This window comes from Dreissena polymorpha, chromosome 2, assembly GCF_020536995.1.
Source record: "Dreissena polymorpha isolate Duluth1 chromosome 2, UMN_Dpol_1.0, whole genome shotgun sequence".
Classification (NCBI taxonomy): domain Eukaryota; kingdom Metazoa; phylum Mollusca; class Bivalvia; order Myida; family Dreissenidae; genus Dreissena; species Dreissena polymorpha.
This window is the reverse complement of record NC_068356.1, coordinates 120,819,334-120,836,406: the sequence shown is the minus strand read 5'-3', so window position 1 is coordinate 120,836,406 and position 17,073 is coordinate 120,819,334. Positions and strand designations below refer to the sequence as shown.

Below are 17,073 nucleotides of genomic sequence, written 5' to 3'. Positions count from 1 at the left end.
AACAATTTAATCCAATCAGATTGCATCTTACATTTCATGGTAGGAAAATTGACAACCGGTGTTTGTGTGGGTAGGTCTGCAGGAATAAGAAAACAGTGTATTTAATGTGCTAATATGCCTGTAAAAATAGATCCACCGCCCCCGGAAAACGCTAAACAGATCGGGGTCCCAACGTCCTTACTTTACAATGGATCCCGATTTCAGGGACATCAGAAAAGCAAAGGGACATGTTATGATGTTGAAGTTATACTTCAGGTAGGTTACATAACACTAACCTGCAAATACATTACGTGATGAGATTAATAATGATTAATGTAGTTGAGTAAAGTTTCAGAAGCACTTATGCTGCCATGATGTATGGGTTTTCTTTTATAGCAACTCTGTAGAGTGTCTGCCTTGGAATCGGGATGGCCCGGGTTCAATCTCCATCGTGGTCAGGAATTTTTCATCTTGGTTACATTTGCACCCAAGTTCCAACGTAAATATAAACCCACATATGGTTGTCTGTTTCTACAACATCCCACAGATGTCTTGGCAGAAGGACATTTGCTGAAGATGTTTAAATATGGAGGGACCTGTCACTGTATTCATTTAAGTTTATTATCAGAAGCACTTATACTTTGTGAGCTAGCTTATTACGTTATTTGAGTGTGTGTCTTGGAACTTGAAGGGCCAGGTTTCACTCTTAATTGTGGTCATGGGATTTTTCTTGCTGGGATACATATTGATTTGCTGTACACACTTTTTAATTTGCAAAATATTTATTAGATGTATACAGTGTTTTTTTTAAATGGCAATTTCGGGGCCAATATTCGGCCCCATTCCCCTCCAAAAATAGTATATATTTTCCCCCATTTTGTATTTTGTTTGGAAAAAATCCCCTCCAAAAGTAAAAAAAAATATATTTTTTTTTTTTTTTAGAAACAACTGCCTCGTGATAGATATATCTCAAATTCATTTTATAAACAACTAACAAGGTATATATCAATAATTAATATGATTTTTTATTATTATTAAGAGTTATATTAAATTAGGTTTTCCCAAATCAGTGGACTTCATTAATTAAATTTTTTTCCAAAATGGCCAAGAAAAGGCCTGATGTATCTATATTGTGTCAATATTTGTTGATAAAAACATTCCAATTTGGCCCATTTTATTGATAAAAAATGTTCACATTTGCCATTTTATTGATTAAAAAAAATCTCAATTAGACTCTAATTGGCTTGGAAAACTAATACTGTGCATGACGGCTGAATTGACTGAAACTAATGTTGAACAAATCATTGATATATATTTAAGAAAAAAACAGAGAAATTCAGCTGTGAATATTACATTCATACATGCATGTGTATTCATATAATAAATATCATTACATTTAAAAGAATGACTTCTTAATTTTCCCCTTTTCCTAAAAAATGACACGTTTTTCCCCTTTGGACGGGCCCCGCCACCATTCCCCTATAGGTGAAAAAAACACTGGTATGCTCTAGATCTAATTGAACTATTATTTTGATAATAATGTTTATAACAACACATTTAAAATTGATTATTAAGAATATTGTTGGCAGCCTACTTGTAACTTTGTGAGATAAATAAAGTCAGATAACAAACCCAATACTAAAATGTAGTATGTTTTATTTATATATTTGCAGCATGTGGACATGGACACATCTTACCTGTGCGGGTATCTGAAGATAAAAGGTTTGACTGATGAGTACCCCACCCTCACAACATTTTTTGATGGGGAGATCATCAGTAAAAAGTATCCTTTTCTCACACGCAAGTGGGATGCAGATGAGGAAGTGGACAAAAAGCACTGGGTAGTTATATACAAGTATAAGGCTTTGCTAGACTTTGCCACTTACAAGAAACAGTCCGTCTTTTGCTAAATGATGAATATTGGTTTCACCGTTATGATGTTTTCCAACAGATAACATAAGATTGCCATTAAAGATACAGTCATAACTGTAATAAGTATTGGTTTCTACATGCAATAATTTAGTAGCATTGTTTTATAAGTTTTTTTTTTAATAGCAATATTTCGCATTTTCAAATATAAGTGAAGATCTCGGATCACTAAAGGTACAGGGTGCAACTGAAAAATTTCATAAAATATTTGGAAATCATACTTGTAAAAATAATGTGGAACATATCATAGCTTCTCATTATTGTTGGATTAAGTACCAGTATTTGATTTTCTTGAAATGACTATGTTTAATATCTGGAAAGAAATAAGCGAACACATTCTTGTGATTACTTTCAGAAGGTAGACATGTGTTTGTTCTTTCAAGTTGTTTTGTATAATGGTCATTTATCAAAATGTGCGTTTAAGGATTCACTCCATGCATGCTTTAACTTATTTATTATGCCCCCCTTCAAAGAAGAGGGGGTATGTTGTTTTGCACGTCGGTCGGTCCGTATGTCCGTCCACCAGATGGTTTCCGGATTATATGTCAAGAACTCTTAGGCCTAGGATCATGAAACTTCATAGGTACATTGATCAAGCTGGCAGATGACCCCTATTGATTTTCAGGCCACTAGGTCAAAGGTCAAGGTCACGGTGACCTGAAATAGTAAAATTGTTTCCAGATGATAACTCGAGAACGCTTATGCCTAGGATCATGAAACTTCATAGGTACATTTATCATGACTGGCAGATGACCCCTATTGATTTTCAGGTCACTAGGTCAAAGGTCAAGGTCACCGTGCCAAAAAACGTATTCACACAATGACTGCCACTACAACTGACAGTCCATATGGGGGGCATGCATGTTTTACAAACAGCCCTTGTTTGTTATTTATTTTCAGGGGAAGTTCCTGTCGTTTTACCAGTTTAAAAACTTCAACAATGACTCCTTTGACTATGAAGATTTAAAAACTAAAGATTTTGTATTCATGAGGTGGAAGGTAAATATATACGATTGATAACCCATATTAATGTCTTTTGATCTTTTCAATTTTTGCCATTAAGTTGTTAACCTTGAGCAGGTTTATTTTACCTATAAGGTGACAAAGGCTTAGTGAATAAAGTGTTTACTTTGCCACCAGGATCATAGATGTTTGAACCCTTCCACTAGGGGAGCGTTCTTAAGATCTTTGCAAAAACAAGTACTGGTCCTTAAGTACAAGGCTTTTAATGCAATCAAGTTTAAACAAATAGTTTTAAACTAAGAAGATTCATTATTTCACTCTTCAGCTTTTATAATGTGGAATGTCAAATGTAGACACATTTATTATGGCATGATATGGACGCGTTTCATATGATGTTAGACCACACTTTTGTATTTGTGTTTAATCAATTAACTTAATAATTTGTAAGAAATTATGCTATACTTTTTTCTAGCATGAATTTATGCTTAACAATTTGTGCTTTAGGAGCATTTTCTGGTGCCAGATCACACTATAAAGGATATCAGTGGAGCTTCATTTGCTGGATTTTACTATATATGTTTCCAAAAGTCAACAGCAACCATAGAAGGCTACTATTACCATAGAAGTTCTGAATGGTAAGACAAGTATAAAGTACATTTTAAAGCTCAAACAATAACAATTTTTCCCATTTAAAATTTAATTGAAGCTAAATATCCAAAGTCACGGGTGTAGTGCCTATTATCAAAATATGATAAACAAGAGCTGCATTTGTAATACATGTACATAATGCCCCCTACTTTGCTTTGAAGCCAAACAGCAGCTATATGTATATCCCAATTAAAAACATCACAACTAAGTTATTGTCCATTGATATTTGACAAAGTTTTCTTGGACAAAAATTCAATGTCTACTGCATTTATGTACATGTATTTGCTTCACGCAATGTGAAATTTTGTCACCGATTTCAGACATATTCAAGGATTTATTCTTTAATCTTAAGATATCCGCACAAACTGCAAGAAAAACTGTCTTTTATGCACTCAAGTTTTTTTTTAAATGTATTTCAATAACTCGAGTTGTTGCAAAAATAACGTTCTTATGTGTGTTAATATTCTGTCTAGCCCATGTGTAAACCCCTGAAAATCCCATTGATACCACACCCTGTATATGCCATCCTACCAGGGGCATATAAACCCTGAACTACCTTTTCTGTTTCTTTTTTTAATCAGGCATAATGATGGAAAAGTACAAATTTGGGGTTTTAATTAACTTTTATTTACAAAGATTCATTTTGATGTCAAGGTGCTTTTACTGAAACTGTTGTGTGTTTTTTTTTTGGGGGGGGGGGGGGGGGGGGCTTATGTTACCTGATAGTCGCAGAATTTGTTGTGAAATAAGTAAGGAATACTTTATGCATGTTTTTTTTTGATTCCATGTTGGAATAAATGCTGATTTATTTCTTCAATATTTTGTTTTCTTCTACATATATTTTCAGTTCACTGTCTTCTATATTCCTTATTTGTAGGTACCAGTCACTGAATCTGACCCATGTTCCAGAGCACAGTATATCAGTGTATCAGTTCAGATGAGACGGCATCAGGCATCAAAAACTGTGATATATATCTTAGATTTGAGCCAAGCTACTAGCAGAGAAGGGTGTATTACATTCTTTAATTGTAGGCCTTTTTTCCTTGGCATTTTTGTTTTCTTAAAATTTGACACTGTAACACATCTTATTGCATGTGTATAGAGATAAATTCATTGTATTACCATAATGCTTTTGGGGTTTGTGCTTTTTTATGGGTTGGTTAGCACAGATATGTTTTTAAGTACCAAATCCCAATCTGGCATGCATTAGGGTCAAGCTTGAATAATGCCGAAAGCAAGGGCTGAGTTAAATTGAATGTGAAAGTGGTTAAAAGCATTACCAGTTTACCTGTGTTTTTGTTATTTGTTTAAGAGCATTTATCAATGACATGGTTTCTTAAAATGATGTGACTTTGTTGTGTTTCATTGTATCAGTCGGTAATTTTTACAATCGGTATATCATTTATAATGTTGGTTGTTTTTTTTTCTATGCATGTTTTGTATTTATAATTATATATTTGTTCAGTAAATTTCTTTGTATTCTTGACATCGTTGATATTGACTGAGATACTTTGCGACAAAGATATTAACATAAAAAAAACACATTACAAATGTATTCAGTGTTAAGTTTTGTGTTATACATTAATTTATCAAAGAAATGAGGTAGACTGCTTGTCTCACAATTATTAGATGAAGCTTATTTGCGAAATGCACATTTTCTTGGTATCATGTACTATGAAATTGGTCAGAATCAGAAAACCTGATAGATTGTCTATATTATTCAATTGTTAAACTGTCATTAGGAATGGGCTCAAGCTTTGCTGTATTAAGGTTTGTTCGGTGATTGACAGAATACATGAAAATAAAATGATGTAATTAAACTACACACAGTTACATACACCATCTTAACCCTTTGCATGCTGGGAAATTTGTCGTCAGCTAAAATGTTGTCTGCTGAATTTCTAAAATTAGCATTTTCTTCGATTCTTTTCAAAGAATACTATAAGAATAGCAAACAGTTTGGATCTTAATGAGACGCCACATTTTGTGGCGTCTCATCTGGATCCAAACTGTTTACAAAGGCCGTCAAAATTCGGTTCCAGCACTGAAAGAGTTAAAGTATACCATATAAATTTACACTTGCTGTAATATCTTTGATAATATAGTGTTTTGGTTGAGTATAAATTGATATTGATTAAGTAATCTTTTTTGTTAATTGCATCAGTTTTTTCATGTAATTAAGGCTTGTAAACATTGTGGTATCATTTAAAATTAAATATTAACAAAAGTAAGATAAATTTAACATGATATAAACAGTTCTGGTGTCACCATCAAGAGGGGCACCTGAGGCATATTATATATCTTTTACTGATACAAAAGAACACATGTGCATTTCATCATTTGGATTTATGACATTTGCAAAAATCATTTTTGTGATGGAATGTTTTTGGTTTGTTATTAAAATAAATTGAAAGTTATGTACCGGTACTATCTTTACAGTGACTGTGTTTGTCGTGTAAAAAAGAATAGCTGTTGAAATTAAATTATACACTTTCATTCTATGTTTATTGAACCATATTGATTCAGTAAAATTATTCACAACTTTCTCATAAATTACGTTATTTCATCATTAAGTGATTTGTATATTGTACCCAGAATTCCATGTTGATGTATCACGATGTATCTTAACAAAATGTTATAACATACATTATGTAAATTATTATCAATTATAAGAATATGTTTGTTATTACGAATATTAAATTTGTTATTTTTGTCAATTACCTTGTAATAGTGCGGTTTTAATTTTGAACAATTCACAATGTCACGTTGTTCAAACAATATCCTTCAATATATACCGGTAATTACATATATTTGAATATAAACAAATGAGAATGTAGTATTATTCACATGTCTTTACTCTCTGTTTTCCAACATTGTGTGTAAGGTAGAACGCATTTTCATGTTTTGACAGATGTTTGAAACGAAAATTGATCAAACTAAAACACTGAGGGGCGTAATGTTTTTATGCCCCCGGATCGAAAGATCGGGGGTATATTGTTTTTGGCCTGTCTGTCAGTCAGTCAGTCATTGAATGTGTATGTCCCAAAACTTTAACTTTGGTTAAAGTTTTGCAATAACTTTTGCAATATTAAAGATAGCAACTTGATATTTGGCATGCATGTGTATCTCATAAAGCTGCACATTTTGTGTGGTGAAAGGTCAATGTCAAGGTCATCCTTCAAGGTCAAATTTATGGCTTCAAAGCGGCGCAATAGGGGGCATTGTGTTTCTGACAAACACATCTCTTGTTTTTTTTTCAATATATGTTTTTGCTGTTCTGTTTTGTAGTTACCCCCATGGACAGGAAGGCTTTAGATGTACACTTGTTCTACTGTACCTACATATATCCCAAAGGTTGTGTTTTAAATTCCTCTTTTTAACTATGGGATGTATCTTGCTCAAACTTTCGCGGTTGAATGACCTTAAAGTGTAGATAACTTTAAAGGAAGGAATTTCGGCTCTGACGAATTTTGGTAGAATTATAGCCCTTTATATTTTCCTAAAACTTTGTGTTTTGAACTCCTCTGTAACTGTTGTTACTGGTTGGATCTCGTGCAAAATTCCAGAGTTCAATGACTTCCATGTGTAGATAACTGTAAAGAAAGCAATGTTTGTGGATACGAGTTTTGGAAGAATTATGGCACATTGGTTAAAAAATTGTTTGTATGACTTTACCGTAGGTTTCACGCGGTAAAACTTAATAACACGATACAGTGGGCGTTAAAACATCAAAGAAACGTCATTTCTAGTTATATAATTAGGTTAAAGTCTTCATGACAACGATTGTGCCTAATTGGCTTAATCTGTATTATAACCAAGCTGCCATCACACGTACATATGAAAAATGTCACGAAAGTCACTGATCACAGATACAAGATTTTAACAAAAATATATTCCCCAAACGTGGCGCAAATATATTCCCCAAACCACGTGGCGCAAACTTTAAATCACGCTTCCGCAAAAGACCGGACCGCGTCGGCCATATATATTGAGATGATGTAAATCTACTGAATATAACGTATGCTTAAGTGTGCCAAACTCCGTAAATGAGTTGGGTATACATGCGCATTGCACACGTGCTTTCGTTCTCTTTGCAGGGCCATGTTGTTTGTTTTCCCATTGCCGCTTCACTTCGATTGTTTAATGGAATTAAAGTCGACGATGGTTGGTAAGGTTGTAACGATCTCAAACGCGCCTTATTACGTATGGTTTATTTCAATAACCAACAATAACATAATACGAACAATTGTACGCTATTGTATTCAGTCATGATGGAACAATAGGCATAACACTATTTTTAATGTTGTTCATTCATGTCATTATCGAGACTTCCTTCGGACACGTGCATTGTTTGAAATGACAATAGCGTGCGGTACAGCTTTTTTGTAAACAATAATATAATCGGTTGTTAATTTATGCGGAATACACCGTTATTAATGCGCACGGAATTTCTTAAAATACTTCATGTTAATTCATCGTCAGACACGTCAGAATCTATGAAATTACCGTGGCTTTGTAACTTTTATGTAACAAATGTGTCAGAATTGTTTGAACCGAATATAATATGGTTGCATTAAGTACAAAAAAGTCTTACTCAGCATAAAATGACCGGCGTTATGCGAAAATGGGTATCGCTTTTCGCTATCAAATCACCCACGGTTTCGTTAGCGGACATGGTAGTTCAGGACAAGAGTGCTACGCTTTCGTTTGACGCGGTTCATAGAATGCTGAGTAAGAATTTTGTAATTCCATAATATAAATATTGTATACATAATGGTTGCTTATTTACTAAGAAATATTAAATAAACGTAAATTAATATATCTAGTAAATCGAAATTATTCAAAACAATGCGCATTAACACTCAAACATGTGTACGACAAATACCCGGTACAGTCGAAACCCGATGGCTCGAATTTACGGTTGGCACGACCTCTCATTTAAACATAAATTATAACAAAACATATTTGTTCGAAGAACGCGCGTCAAAATATTTTCCATTTTTATAGTACATGTATATTATGAGTTGATTCTTAAATGGTATCGTGTCAACGATAGTTTCGAAAAACGCCGTTGCAAACAATAGCATCGTCAGTTTATAGCTTATAGCTAGAGAGACCTTCCGAAAGCGTGAATTCATTCGCTCTCAAACTGTAAAATATTGCTCGGACAACTGTTTTTGACGCAATTTATTACGGCGTTTGTTAAAAATATTTATTTAAAAAAAGTCGATCGCATAAAATGTGTTCAATTGTATTATAATTAAATAAATGGAAATCATAGCCTATCGAATACAAGAAGAACGGCCTTCCAGACACTGGTCTCGCCTTAAGTTAAACGTGAAAAGGCCAATAATGGAAAATAACTTCTCTTAATTGATAACGACATAACTGAAAAAAGAAAACTTACACGGTAAAGCTAGAAACATACATTGGTCAAAAAGGCAGACCATTTCAAGGGATAGGTCTAATTAATAGCTGGGTTTTTTTCATTCATCTCGAAAATTGGTTTAGCTTTAGTTTTAAATGAATTCGTTCAAATAAGTCAATACAGTGTTAAGAAATATTCATTCGGGTCCATTGGCGGTCTATTTCCCCAGCATTTCATTAGCTAATGATAAACGTCAAATTTGCGCTAGAGAACTCGCCGTAAACATATATTAAAATTTGGATCATAACGGCCAAACATCAAGCACAGAAACGAAAAATTCGTGAAAACCCATGTTAATTAAAAAAGGAAATAACGTCTTTATATATAATTGAAGCGGGAGAACATGACAAAGTGTGCATGTCCATCTCAAAGTTTTATCAAATTCAGATCACCAGTGTCGGAGGTTGTCTGGAGTTGGCACAAAATATTACTCAAAGGGCAATATTTTACTGAAAAATCTTTTTTTTATCGGAACTACCGGGTACGTGACAACACGCGCCATTCTACCAAATAATCCCGCTTCATATAAAGTTTCACCTATTTCGGATCATAGTGTCCGAGATGTCACACAGAAACAAAATAATATTCAAATGGCATTTAGTCGCTTAAAATACATGATGGCGGAATAACCTGACAATATTCTCATATTCACCATATAGGGATACTGCTCATGAAGATTCACCAACTTCGAATCATAATGTCCTGATATCTCTAGCGCGGAAACTTAAACAAATCATTAGAAAAGTCATTATTAATCAACGAGCAATAAACTCAATGAAAAAGTGGGGTTTCTCTTCAGTTGACACATACATGCAATAAACTGAAGGTCTTAAGCATACCTGGGCAAAAAAACAACATGGTGAGCTCTTCCGATGGGTGGCTCTCCGTAATCGTGGGTTTTGCGGTGCCTTTGTCAACGGTTTGCTACTAATGATGTCTACTACATCGCGGCAGATTTTCACGAAACTTCCCTGGAATGACCTTTGGATGACCCTCTTTCGAAATTGCGCTGCATATACGTAATCAGAGCTAAATAATATTTAAAAAGTTTAAACTTGAAAATTCTCTGAAACCGCAATGCTCAGAGTTTAACTGTTCTGTAAGTAACATCGTGTATAAAATGGTCCTCTACACGTTTGTTTGAAAAATGTTCCGATGGTAAAAACTGGCTACGCCCCTGGGGTAAAATGAATTATTAAGACTTATATAGCAAAATAATTGTATTGTCCTTATATCTATATAGTATATTTGTAAAAAACACATCTCTTTTGAAGTTTGAAGGCTCAGATGTGTAATATTCGGCTGGTAATAACATATCTTGGTCCTCTACCAAGTAAGTTAAAATCATCCACCTAGGGTCATAATTGCCCTCGCGGTAACTTTTTTCCCTGATATGTATAAACTCGCACAGAACTGCAACGCGCAAAGTAATGTTATTTGACATGTTAAATTGTCTTACAAAGATTGCTCAAATCATTACTCTGGTGTCAAAATTGACTCTGCCAAGGGGTGGGTGAAACTCTTTGGTGTTACTTGTTGTCATTAATGTTATTAGTAATTTTAATAATCTCGTCTGAAACCGCAACTCTAAGAGGTTTGATATTTGATACATACATCATACGTAATAATCTGATGGCCATTTATCTAGTTTGTTCAAAGTATGCCACTGAGGTCAACATTGGCCATGACATGGAGGTATCCCGTTTCCCGTACATGAACATAGTAAAACTTAAAAAATAACCATCGTTTAAGCTATAAAGTTGAAACCCTAGATATGTGTTATTAAGCAACATGAAGTGGTCCTGTAAACATTAAACAAAACAAGAGCACCGCATAACGGGTGCCAACGCCCGGATGCGGGTGCAGTTTTTAATAAATGAAAGCTTGTCAGAATATTTTTTTAGAGGTCACTGTGACCTTGACCTTTGACCCAGTGACCCCAAAATGGGTGTGGCGTGTAGAACTCCTCAAGGTGCATCTACATATGAAGTTTCAAAGTTGTAGGTGGAAGCACTTTCATTTTAGAGCCAATGTTCAAAAGGTTAACAAAATGTAAAGGTTTTAGCACGAAGCCGGAAGACGAGCTGGCTATGACAATACCTCGAGTTTTCTCCGAAAACAGCCGAGCTAATAATATGGGATTAAACTGGCTACACGCAAAGGTACATATGGTTTATATAGACTTGAATATAATGACTGTAAAAGTACTGTATTGAGAGGTTTTGTTTTGGTACAAAACATTATAGAGCGTTCTTCTACCAAATCTGAATGATTAACGTTTCTGGGCCATAATGGTCCTTCTTGCGATGAATGTTCACGTTTGTAATTATAGGTCCAAGTTCTTTGAGCATGACAGTGGGCTATCAATGAGCCTTTATGTAACTCATAAACTCGACCTTTATCGTATTACAAATATAACGCGAATAACCATTCAATGAGATACAGTAGCCAAATCATTAAAATAGTTGAGTTACCAAGCTAGAGGGTCGACATATCGTTCTTATTAATAACGAATCAACTATTAAGAACTGATCAACAGCGCGTGCCTCCGATAAGAACCATTGGTACAGAACGTTAAGCACTTTATCTCATTAGTCGTGCGTTGATATGTACCATCTTACAATAGCGTTTAAGGCAGTACTTGCCCGAACATCCACCAATTGAAAAGGACATGTGTTGAATGCAGTGATTTTACTTAATGACTGTTTCTTTTAAAGTGATATTCGTAAAATTTGCTATGTGTTTTCATGTATGGCTTAGGATATTAGATGTATGCAGAATATATAAAGAATTATTATCAAATGTATTTTGCTTCATTTCCAAGGCTTTTAATGCAATCAAGTTTAAACAAATAGTTTTAAACTAAGAAGATTCATTATTTCACTCTTCAGCTTTTATAATGTGGAATGTCAAATGTAGACACATTTATTATGGCATGATATGGACGCGTTTCATATGATGTTAGACCACACTTTTGTATTTGTGTTAAATCAATTAACTTAATAATTTGTAAGAAATTATGCTATACTTTTTTCTAGCATGAATTTATGCTTAACAATTTGTGCTTTAGGAGCATTTTCTGGTGCCAGATCACACTATAAAGGATATCAGTGGAGCTTCATTTGCTGGATTTTACTATATATGTTTCCAAAAGTCAACAGCAACCATAGAAGGCTACTATTACCATAGAAGTTCTGAATGGTAAGACCAGTATAAAGTACATTTTAAAGCTCAAACAATAACAATTTTTCCCATTTAAAATTTAATTGAAGCTAAATATCCAAAGTCACGGGTGTAGTGCCTATTATCAAAATATGATAAACAAGAGCTGCATTTGTGATACATGTACACAATGCCCCCTACTTTGCTTTGAAGCCAAACAGCAGCTATATGTATATCCCAATTAAAAACATCACAACTAAGTTATTGTCCATTGATATTTGACAAAGTTTTCTTGGACAAAAATTCAATGTCTACTGCATTTATGTACATGTATTTTCTTCACGCAATGTGACATTTTGTCACCGATTTCAGACATATTCAAGGATTTATTCTTTAATCTTAAGATATCCGCACAAACTGCAAGAAAAACTGTCTTTTATGCACTCAAGTTTTTTTTAAATGTATTTCAATAACTCGAGTTGTTGCAAAAATAACGTTCTTATATGTGTTAATATTCTGTCTAGCCCATGTGTAAACCCCTGAAAATCCCATTGATACCACACCCTGTATATGCCATCCTACCAGGGGCATATAAACTCTGAACTACCTTTTCTGTTTCTTTTTTTAATCAGGCATAATGATGGAAAAGTACAAATTTGGGGTTTTAATTAACTTTTATTTACAAAGATTCATTTTGATGTCAAGGTGCTTTTACTGAAACTGTTGTGTGTTTTTTTTTTTTTGGGGGGGGGGGGGGGCTTATGTTACCTGATAGTCGCAGAATTTGTTGTGAAATAAGTTAGGAATACTTTATGCATGTTTTTTTTTGGATTCCATGTTGGAATAAATGCTGATTTATTTCTTCAATATTTTGTTTTCTTCTACATATATTTTCAGCTCACTGTCTTCTATATTCCTTATTTGTAGGTACCAGTCACTGAATCTGACCCATGTTCCAGAGCACAGTATATCAGTGTATCAGTTCAGATGAGACGGCATCAGGCATCAAAAACTGTGATATATATCTTACATTTGAGCCAAGCTGCTAGCAGAGAAGGGTGTATTACATTCTTTAATTGTAGGCCTTTTTTCCTTGGCATTTTTGTTTTCTTAAAATTTGACACTGTAACACATCTTATTGCATGTGTATAGAGATAAATTCATTGTATAACCATAATGCTTTTTGGGTTTGTGCTTTTTTATGGGTTGGTTAGCACAGATATGTTTTTAAGTACCAAATCCCAATCTGGCATGCATTAGGGTCAAGCTTGAATAATGCCGAAAGCAAGGGCTGAGTTAAATTGAATGTGAAAGTGGTTAAAAGCATTACCAGTTTACCTGTGTTTTTGTTATTTGTTTAAGAGCATTTATCAATGACATGGTTTCTTAAAATGATGTGACTTTGTTGTGTTTCATTGTATCAGTCGGTAATTTTTACAATCGGTATATCATTTATAATGTTGGTTGTTTTTTTTTCTATGCATGTTTTGTATTTATAATTATATATTTGTTCAGTAAATTTCTTTGTATTCTTGACATCGTTGATATTGACTAAGATACTTTGCGACAAAGATATTAACATAAAAAAAACACATTACAAATGTATTCAGTGTTAAGTTTTGTGTTATACATTAATTTATCAAAGAAATGAGGTAGACTGCTTGTCTCACAATTATTAGATGAAGCTTATTTGCGAAATGCACATTTTCTTGGTATCATGTACTATGAAATTGGTCAGAATCAGAAAACCTGATAGATTGTCTATATTATTCAATTGTTAAACTGTCATTAGGAATGGGCTCAAGCTTTGCTGTATTAAGGTTTGTTCGTTGATTGACAGAATACATGAAAATAAAATGATGTAATTAAACTACACACAGTTACATACACCATCTTAACCCTTTGCATGCTGGGAAATTTGTCGTCAGCTAAAATGTTGTCTGCTGAATTTCTAAAATTAGCATTTTCTTCGATTCTTTTCAAAGAATACTATAAGAATAGCAAACAGTTTGGATCTTAATGAGACGCCACATTTTGTGGCGTCTCATCTGGATCCAAACTGTTTACAAAGGCCGTCAAAATTCGGTTCCAGCACTGAAAGAGTTAAAGTATACCATATAAATTTACACTTGCTGTAATATCTTTGATAATATAGTGTTTTGGTTGAGTATAAATTGATATTGATTAAGTAATCTTTTTTGTTAATTGCATCAGTTTTTTCATGTAATTAAGGCTTGTAAACATTGTGGTATCATTTAAAATTAAATATTAACAAAAGTAAGATAAATTTAACATGATATAAACAGTTCTGGTGTCACCATCAAGAGGGGCACCTGAGGCATATTATATATCTTTTACTGATACAAAAGAACACATGTGCATTTCATCATTTGGATTTATGACATTTGCAAAAATCATTTTTGTGATGGAATGTTTTTGGTTTGTTATTAAAATAAATTGAAAGTTATGTACCGGTACTATCTTTACAGTGACTGTGTTTGTCGTGTAAAAAAGAATAGCTGTTGAAATTAAATTATACACTTTCATTCTATGTTTATTGAACCATATTGATTCAGTAAAATTATTCACAACTTTCTCATAAATTACGTTATTTCATCATTAAGTGATTTGTATATTGTACCCAGAATTCCATGTTGATGTATCACGATGTATCTTAACAAAATGTTATAACATACATTATGTAAATTATTATCAATTATAAGAATATGTTTGTTATTACGAATATTAAATTTGTTATTTTTGTCAATTACCTTGTAATAGTGCGGTTTTAATTTTGAACAATTCACAATGTCACGTTGTTCAAACAATATCCTTCAATATATACCGGTAATTACATATATTTGAATATAAACAAATGAGAATGTAGTATTATTCACATGTCTTTACTCTCTGTTTTCCAACATTGTGTGTAAGGTAGAACGCATTTTCATGTTTTGACAGATGTTTGAAACGAAAATTGATCAAACTAAAACACTGAGGGGCGTAATGTTTTTATGCCCCCGGATCGAAAGATCGGGGGTATATTGTTTTTGGCCTGTCTGTCAGTCAGTCAGTCATTGAATGTGTATGTCCCAAAACTTTAACTTTGGTTAAAGTTTTGCAATAACTTTTGCAATATTAAAGATAGCAACTTGATATTTGGCATGCATGTGTATCTCATAAAGCTGCACATTTTGTGTGGTGAAAGGTCAATGTCAAGGTCATCCTTCAAGGTCAAATTTATGGCTTCAAAGCGGCGCAATAGGGGGCATTGTGTTTCTGACAAACACATCTCTTGTTTTTTTTTCAATATATGTTTTTGCTGTTCTGTTTTGTAGTTACCCCCATGGACAGGAAGGCTTTAGATGTACACTTGTTCTACTGTACCTACATATATCCCAAAGGTTGTGTTTTAAATTCCTCTTTTTAACTATGGGATGTATCTTGCTCAAACTTTCGCGGTTGAATGACCTTAAAGTGTAGATAACTTTAAAGGAAGGAATTTCGGCTCTGACGAATTTTGGTAGAATTATAGCCCTTTATATTTTCCTAAAACTTTGTGTTTTGAACTCCTCTGTAACTGTTGTTACTGGTTGGATCTCGTGCAAAATTCCAGAGTTCAATGACTTCCATGTGTAGATAACTGTAAAGAAAGCAATGTTTGTTGATACGAGTTTTGGAAGAATTATGGCACATTGGTTAAAAAATTGTTTGTATGACTTTACCGTAGGTTTCACGCGGTAAAACTTAATAACACGATACAGTGGGCGTTAAAACATCAAAGAAACGTCATTTCTAGTTATATAATTAGGTTAAAGTCTTCATGACAACGATTGTGCCTAATTGGCTTAATCTGTATTATAACCAAGCTGCCATCACACGTACATATGAAAAATGTCACGAAAGTCACTGATCACAGATACAAGATTTTAACAAAAATATATTCCCCAAACGTGGCGCAAATATATTCCCCAAACCACGTGGCGCAAACTTTAAATCACGCTTCCGCAAAAGACCGGACCGCGTCGGCCATATATATTGAGATGATGTAAATCTACTGAATATAACGTATGCTTAAGTGTGCCAAACTCCGTAAATGAGTTGGGTATACATGCGCATTGCACACGTGCTTTCGTTCTCTTTGCAGGGCCATGTTGTTTGTTTTCCCATTGCCGCTTCACTTCGATTGTTTAATGGAATTAAAGTCGACGATGGTTGGTAAGGTTGTAACGATCTCAAACGCGCCTTATTACGTATGGTTTATTTCAATAACCAACAATAACATAATACGAACAATTGTACGCTATTGTATTCAGTCATGATGGAACAATAGGCATAACACTATTTTTAATGTTGTTCATTCATGTCATTATCGAGACTTCCTTCGGACACGTGCATTGTTTGAAATGACAATAGCGTGCGGTACAGCTTTTTTGTAAACAATAATATAATCGGTTGTTAATTTATGCGGAATACACCGTTATTAATGCGCACGGAATTTCTTAAAATACTTCATGTTAATTCATCGTCAGACACGTCAGAATCTATGAAATGACCGTGGCTTTGTAACTTTTATGTAACAAATGTGTCAGAATTGTTTGAACCGAATATAATATGGTTGCATTAAGTACAAAAAAGTCTTACTCAGCATAAAATGACCGGCGTTATGCGAAAATGGGTATCGCTTTTCGCTATCAAATCACCCACGGTTTCGTTAGCGGACATGGTAGTTCAGGACAAGAGTGCTACGCTTTCGTTTGACGCGGTTCATAGAATGCTGAGTAAGAATTGTGTAATTCCATAATATAAATATTGTATACATAATGGTTGCTTATTTACTAAGAAATATTAAATAAACGTAAATTAATATATCTAGTAAATCGAAATTATTCAAAACAATGCGCATTAACACTCAAACATGTGTACGACAAATACCCGGTACAGTCGAAACCCGATGGCTCGAA

At 33.8% G+C, this 17,073-nt stretch overlaps 1 protein-coding gene across 3 annotated transcripts; it reads left to right on the top strand.

Annotated features, from left to right (window-relative positions):
- Positions 1–33: 33 nt before the first annotated feature.
- LOC127868769 (glucose-induced degradation protein 4 homolog) lies at positions 34–14,995 on the top strand. Of its 3 annotated transcripts, none has more exons than XM_052410825.1 (5): positions 34–255; positions 1,653–1,820; positions 2,809–2,907; positions 12,018–12,148; positions 13,037–14,995. In XM_052410825.1, exons 1-5 carry the CDS (start codon positions 115–117, stop codon positions 13,098–13,100), a joined length of 603 nt encoding a protein of 200 aa, XP_052266785.1. In that variant the 5' UTR covers positions 34–114; the 3' UTR covers positions 13,101–14,995. The 3 variants fall into 3 exon arrangements, with proteins under 3 accessions (XP_052266785.1, XP_052266784.1, XP_052266783.1); XM_052410824.1 differs by lacking the exon at positions 12,018–12,148 and adding an exon at positions 3,376–3,506; XM_052410823.1 differs by lacking the exons at positions 12,018–12,148; positions 13,037–14,995 and adding exons at positions 3,376–3,506; positions 4,397–6,355.
- The last annotated feature ends 2,078 nt before the right edge of the window (positions 14,996–17,073 follow it).

Coding starts and splice junctions, on each gene's coding strand:
- LOC127868769 (XM_052410825.1), top strand. CDS start 115: ATGCCTGTAAAAATAGATCCACCGCCCCCGGAAAACGCTAAACAGATC. Junction 256..1,652: donor ATGTTGAAGTTATACTTCAG/GTAGGTTACATA, acceptor ATATATTTGCAG/CATGTGGACATGGACACATC. Junction 2,908..12,017: donor TTGTATTCATGAGGTGGAAG/GTAAATATATAC, acceptor TTTGTGCTTTAG/GAGCATTTTCTGGTGCCAGA.